The sequence below is a fragment of the Hydractinia symbiolongicarpus genome, chromosome 5 (assembly GCF_029227915.1).
Source record: "Hydractinia symbiolongicarpus strain clone_291-10 chromosome 5, HSymV2.1, whole genome shotgun sequence".
In the NCBI taxonomy this organism is placed as follows: domain Eukaryota; kingdom Metazoa; phylum Cnidaria; class Hydrozoa; order Anthoathecata; family Hydractiniidae; genus Hydractinia; species Hydractinia symbiolongicarpus.
The window spans coordinates 10,712,310-10,719,327 of NC_079879.1; the positions used below are offsets into that span (position 1 = coordinate 10,712,310).

The 7,018-nt window shown below is 32.5% G+C and overlaps 1 protein-coding gene across 1 annotated transcript; it reads left to right on the forward strand.

Annotated features, from left to right (window-relative positions):
• The first annotated feature begins 3,554 nt into the window (after positions 1 to 3,554).
• LOC130644729 (uncharacterized) lies at positions 3,555 to 6,811 on the forward strand. Its single transcript, XM_057450450.1, has 4 exons — positions 3,555 to 3,707; positions 4,852 to 5,137; positions 5,378 to 5,555; positions 6,473 to 6,811. Exons 1-4 carry the CDS (start codon positions 3,705 to 3,707, stop codon positions 6,699 to 6,701), a joined length of 696 nt encoding a protein of 231 aa, XP_057306433.1. The 5' UTR covers positions 3,555 to 3,704; the 3' UTR covers positions 6,702 to 6,811.
• Positions 6,812 to 7,018: the final 207 nt, after the last annotated feature.

Sequence of the window (7,018 nt, forward strand, 5' to 3'; positions counted from 1 at the left end):
TTTATAACGAACGGGTTACCTCTATATAATTCTTTCTCGGTTTGTTTCTTAGCCATGTCCAACAGATTTGGTAAGTGATCAGTAACAAACCACGTGCGATTATTCACGAGGTGAAAAAGGAAAGGGAAAAAATGTGCTGTCTTGTTGCTAAAGAAGACTAAGTCACGTGATTTTATGGGTAAATATAATTGGTAGGCGAAAGGCACCTGTAATGGTGAGATTTTAATTTGTTAAGAGCACCACTGCGCCTCGGGTAAGTAACGTTATGTACAGTTGGTGTGTAGAGAATGTAAAACAAGGCAGGGGAGCCGTGCTGGAGACGCGCGCCTAGGGGTAATCTTGATGAACAGAAAACTAGGCTAACGGACGAGCTAGCGTGTATGTACAGTGCAATTATTCGATGAAATGTGCACAAGGATAGAGTCTTAACTATAAAGAGGTAAAGGAAATGGTAAAGGTACCCATACACCTCTCCCTCTCGTTTATACGGACTCTCCAAACGCGGATACACTACAGAGCTGGCTGTATTTGCTGGAGTAAACAGTTTTGTTAAACGCACATGGGGTTGTTGAGCTACGCGGCGAGTAGGGTCTGTTTAGGGCCAAAGGCACAAGAAAGGGCCGACCGAACTGAAATGAATGTAGCCAACGGAGCAATTCTAAAACCGAAAATACGACTGAAAACACAAGGAGTTGATAACAAAAATTGATGAAAGTTGTATAGACAGCGTGGACGAGTCATTGATAATTTTATCAAAATATTTCCTTGTAGTTTACTGTTTCCCCTTTTTTAAATTTAAGGGATTCTCTATGGAAAATTCAAATGTTATAAAATAAAACGAATTTATATGAAAGTGGTAATATAAAAAAAGGCCAGGTTATTTTCTCTTTTCATCGCACGCTATAAAATCACGAAACAACAAAACAAATGGCAGAGAGGTTTAGGACAGTTTGTGCTATGAAAAACATAACTATTACTTAAGTCATTTCTCATGCTGTGTTATTTATGTCACCCATAAAGGAGAGAAATTACCTTATCAAGTAATATTTGATCGAATAAATATTCTACCTAACGAATACTGTTAACCGACGAAATAAATGTCCCATGACTATTTCAGCGGACTAATATTTTAATTCAACGAATTGCGACTCCAAAAAACCGTTTAATCCAAAAAGAGTGTTTTTCTTGTACATAGAAATGGATTCAACGATTTCCAGTTAGTGGATTTCACTTGGCTATGATGAAGTTTAACGTTCAAATGGTGGAAAATCCAAAACAAGGTCAGAGAAAAGAGCAAAACAGAAAACAATCGTTGGTGACGAAGTAGCATCAAAATGATACACGAAAATATTACGTTATATAAAAGATAACAAACAGTATGACGGATATTAAAAATAGCTTTTTTGTCCTCAAAGAAATCTTTTTAATGAAAAATGACGAAAGCGCGATTTTAATAATGTCAAGTAAAACGACATTTTTGATAGGTGACGAAAATTTTGTTTAAAAGCATTTTTGAGTGACGAAGTAAATGTCCAACAGATGACTCGTCTATGAGATATTGAGAAGGAAGTAAAGTATATCTCATTGGTAATTTTCGTACATTTTTTAATCTGAGAATAATTACTCAATTTAAAATTGACAAATAGATTCCACTGGAGTTAAAGAACTCCATTTAGTTATTCTAATAAATGGAGATAATGTAACTATTTTTAGCTATGACTTTTGTTAGTGAAACTTACTCAAATTAAAAAAGCTTTGTAGGATATTTTTGTACTTTATATGGCTTTTTTTACCAGCAATTTGTTATGTTTTATAGGTACACAAAAAAGGAATTTCGTATAGCAAAAACGTCGTGCATTAAAAATATTTCATACTTAAAGTTAAAATTATAACATCCTCGAGAAATAGCATCCATTGATTCCAGCAATTCGACCACGTAAATTGGTATCAACATCATTTAAAAACTTCAACATTTTTAAGAAAATTTTTTTCCCTTTACTTCACAGGGTGTGTAAAGCCTGTTTTTTTTTAGAATCTATTAAAATAACAGTGCTTTTAAATATACAAGTTTCTCTACCATGCAAAAAAAAAAAGACATTTCTCTTCCCGGTCACAAATTTCAGAATTTCCTTATGGAAACATGTGATGTGTATTTTGCAAAAGAAAGGCTTTTTTTTCTCTTAAATAAAGACGATTTCCTAATAGTGTCATCAGTGCGCATTGAATATTAAAATTAAAAAGAACTTTGATAGGGAGATGTCTTACAATTTAAGACTTACAGGGGCAAAAATTAAGAATTCAGAACGGTTGTTGTTTTTAAAATGATATTTTTTTACAAATTTTTTTTCTCCCACGTTTTTCCATTAGCCATACAATGATATTTATAACCAGAGTTTTTTCACAAAGAAAGGCTTGAATGACAGTATATTGTGACTAAGTGTTCGTTATATTATGTTCTCTATATTTTAAAGGAGATCGGGCTTCTTCCAACTCTCTTAACTTCCAAAGGAGATGTTACGTTAAACAAAAATTCAACCAGAGAATTTCTAATCAATTTGCCTCTTGTATGAACAGTACGATACAACTAACGCGAATATTGGGCATGACCAATACCAAATACATGTTGAACACGTTGAAGACTCCAAAATCTCTATCTGCCTAACGCAGTTTTGTCCTAAATTTATTCCGATATAAAGACAAAAAAAGTTATTATAACAAAGAAAACATATCCAACAAGTTGACATCGAAATTTCATGCTTTCATTACTACTACTGCTTAAAAATGTAGCAAAAGTTACCAGTCTTTGTTTTCAGCACTTAAGCCTTTTTTACTAGCCAAAATACATCAATAAGAATGTACATCTATGTTATAACTCTTAAGAGAGGTTTTATTTCAGTTTGACTATTGGGCCGGTGTGGGTTGGTGCTACTCTAGTTAGGGTCACGGTGTAGTTTGCCTTTATTTTGTGTCATTGTGCGTTTGGTCGGTGTGGTTTTATTTTAATTTAGTGTGTGCCAGTGTGGGTCAATGTGACCTTAGTTTGGGTTAGTATGGGTCAGTGTAGATTGGGCTGGAAAATGACTTATAATTATTTTATTAATACAAATACACTAAAAAGAAAGACAAATTAAAAATTGTCTAAACGGGTAAACTCCGAACCTCCTTTCCCTTCGATGACTGCACATCGTATTTGCGACGACTATTCAAACATTGTGTCGTCAAAACAAATGCGCACGGTAAGCAAAAGTTTAGCCTAAAGTATTCTCTGTGTATGTTCTCTAATGTATTAATGAAAATAAATATAAGCAGACATGTGACAAAAGGAATGGACCAATAAAACACACGAATAGAAAACAACATAACATTCGTTCGATCACGGAGGTATAAAATAAATTTTTATGGCTCTATAGTTAGAGGCACGGATGTTACTAAATGCATTAGATAAAGTGACACAACAAGCTAATTAGGGAATTTTTAGCTGAAGGGGAACTTCAGTTCACTTAACTGCAGAAAAAGCAAATACGAAAGTAACGGCGGTAGCACAAATAGCTATTTCATAAATCTTTCTTCATACAATAACGAAACTTAGGTTTCAATAGTAACGAAACTAAAATAATTGCACAAAAGTAATTTAAAAGAGAAAGCGTATAATTAGTCTGCCATTCACTGACAGCTAAGAAGGACGTTTAACAGATCCAGCCAGGATGGTAAGAATTAATTTCTCCCTTTCTATCTTTTTTTTTCATAAGTTGATATTTTTAAAACTTTTATTTAAATATTCGTTCCAAGGCTGTTTTCTCTTTTTCTTATTTTTTCCAAATTTTTTTAATTCATTTCTTATTTTACGGCAAAGCGTAAATGCATGACTTGCTAAAACGAAACCTTGTTTAAAGAATTAGTTAGTGATAATCCATAGAAGTTTTTCCATGCTAACTTTCTAGCGAAAGCGTCCTTTTCTTTCAGTTTTCTGTAAATTTCTGTGATGATAAAACATATTATTTTAGGAAGTTTAATACATTTGCAGAATCTTCCGCTTTGATGGTAAAAATGACATAATTACCTAACTGTGCAAAACAGACCACATAATTACACGCAATTAGATAAAAAATAATTAAATACAGTTGTCTTACCAGCCAAATGACCATCGTCAAGGACACTCTGCATGTATTTTCATTTTTCAAAAAAAATGTGGTTAATCAATCAGTATTAAACGCTCATAAGAGTTAACAAAAATTTGACAGGATTATATTAGACGTGAGTTTACCAGCATTTATTATACTGTGATTGTTTTAACACCGATTTCATTTCAATTTTTCTATAAATTAAACGAGTCCGTGATTTTGAAAACAAGGTAATTGCCGACTTTTTATTTTAAATGTAAACAAATTGAAATTGGAATGATGTTAGTTTATTCAAATTTCTTTGTAAATTAAAGGAGTTGATGGAAAAACAATATTCTGTACCTAAGCAGTAATAGATGGGGATGCGCTGACAGGAATGGGAAAGTATTTCTATTTGAAAATTGGGTGGATGTATAGATAGTTGTTTGATGTTGTGAATACAAAATTCTTTATTTTTAAGTTAGATAAATATTAATTTTTGATAATATCATATTTCTGTTAATCATCTGCACAGCAAACAAGAAAGTAAAATATAATAGCTCTTTTTTATATATCCAGTTCTTCTAATCTTGACGAGGAATTAAAAATTCATAGCTTTTAAAGTAGTATTTAGAAATCGAACGCAATGAAATCAACTCTTTCTTGTGTCTTAGTTCACCCTTTCATAATACGAAGTTATTAGTTTGAATTTAGCGTGTTAATCAACGTTTTGTGGCACTTCTTTTTCTAGAGAGCATATATATTACTTTTCGCATTCTTGGTTTTCATCTATTCGTCATCTTCCTTTCGACTAAGAAGAAGAACCTTCCGTCGATTCAGATTTAGCATTCGAAGATTGGATAACTGTATGAAGAAAGCTTTGTTCGGGTTTAGAAAGACAGAGTTTTTGAAGAACACTGAATATAACGTTTGTAGCAGAAAATATTCCAAGGATGAATATTTGAAAGCAATTAACCTGAAGAATATTATTGATAAATCTGCTAAAAAGTACATTGAAAACCATCAAACTTGTTCAGGTAATATTTTTTGAGAATGTTTTGTCAAACATATCTTTCAAAACACTTTTTACACTTGTGGCTACACTTTTTTACACTCTTCAGTGGAGTTTGATCTACCTAAGGTTTCATATACAGTAAAAAAAAACAGCTTTCTACCATTCGATTTATTCTTCTATTCGTTTATTCTTTTGCGACCATCTTAACGTAACAGCCTGCACTACAATGTAATTACTTATTCTTACCAACATTTTTTATTAGCATCACACAAACATTTACGTAATTACTTCAAACGAGATTTGGCTACCGTTCAAAGAAAATTTTCACACATTTTTGGAACAAGGGTTACAGAGTTATATTGTAATGAGAAAGGACACGAAGAAATGAATACATTATCCATGTGCAGGGAATGCGCATATCGCATAACCTTACCAGAATCGTAAGTTATATATTTGTGTGTTAACTAAAACACTGGATTAAAAAGGGGCCTTTTAAACCCAAAAATATTGAGATAATGATTTTAAAGGTCATTTATTGTGCGATGTGTGTTTTTAAAGTAGATAAATAGTATATTAGTCTCCTTATATTACTTAAGAAGAGTAAAAGATTGTAGTTTGTAAAATAATATGTCAATGAAACCTGAAAGTGCCATTGTATAAAAATACTTTGCTACAAATGAAGTGAACAGCCGTTACACGAGAATTTAACAAGCCCGATGCGGGTAAAGTATCATGAGTCATGAGCTTGTTTTAAGCTGACCTGTTGTTTCACTTTCACTGTGTCGATATGAGGTTCTACACCTGCGCAGTGAATTCCGCCTTTTTCAGACAGACAGAAGTTAGATTTAGATCTAAGTGGCTTTTACTTTGTGGGTATAATGTAAAGCAATCCAAAGCATATTAATAAGAGGTTTCACCTAACTTAGGTTAAATGCTTGTAAACGCCGCCTTAGAAATATGGATAAAATACTTCAATTATAGGCATTTTCAAAGTCATGCAAAGTAGCTTGTAACGTAATTAACTTGTTATTTGAAATTAGCCTGTTATTTAAAACAGAATTTTCTTCAAAAGTAGGTTCATTTTGGGGGAAGTTTTTTTTATCTGCAGTTACTTGATTCTTCATTTGTTATCGATGTGTCTTTTATTGGACAAAACTGTACAAAACTTAGTTTTTGTAATAAAAATCAGACAATGTATAATAAACCCAGATGGTTTTTAATTCTTTATTAAAGCACGTTAATGTTATGCCATGTTTTATCCAAACAACTCGATTAAACGCTCCACCTAGAGACGTTTGCAGTAAAAATTAAAAACTGAAAGTTTAAAGTGTTATTTTTGTGTCTTTTATGTGTTTAGATATTATCCACGATTCCATTTTCACTTTACTTGTGACAATGCTGGAAATTACGCTTGTTTGATTGGAGAAGGCACGTGTACAGAAAATGTTTCGCGTAAAACTATCTTATTCGACAAAGATGAGGTCGGCTTCGACAATTTAAATCGATGGAAAAATCGCCAGATTGATTTTACTAATTCCTGCTCCTGTCAGATAATTAAAAATAGTATGTTCGCTCGATATGTTTGACATATTTTCTGTGTTTGTAGGTAGTTTATTTGGGTTATTTGCCTTATTTCTTTGTAATACAGTCCAATTATTTAGGATTAAATAATATCGAAATACAAGTTCTTGATTTATTTTCTTCTGGTCCTTAATTCGCTAACGTCTCTACCCTTAATGCCTTTCCAAATAAATGAAATTTTAAGCATTTCATTTAAAACAGATGTTGCGGGCATGATGTTGTTGTCCTGTGTTTGTATTCGATGTAATTGCGTTTTCGAACCACATTTTCAAGAACAGAATTATGACGCCGCCTTGTAGTGCGTCTGTTGTTATCCTTAGCA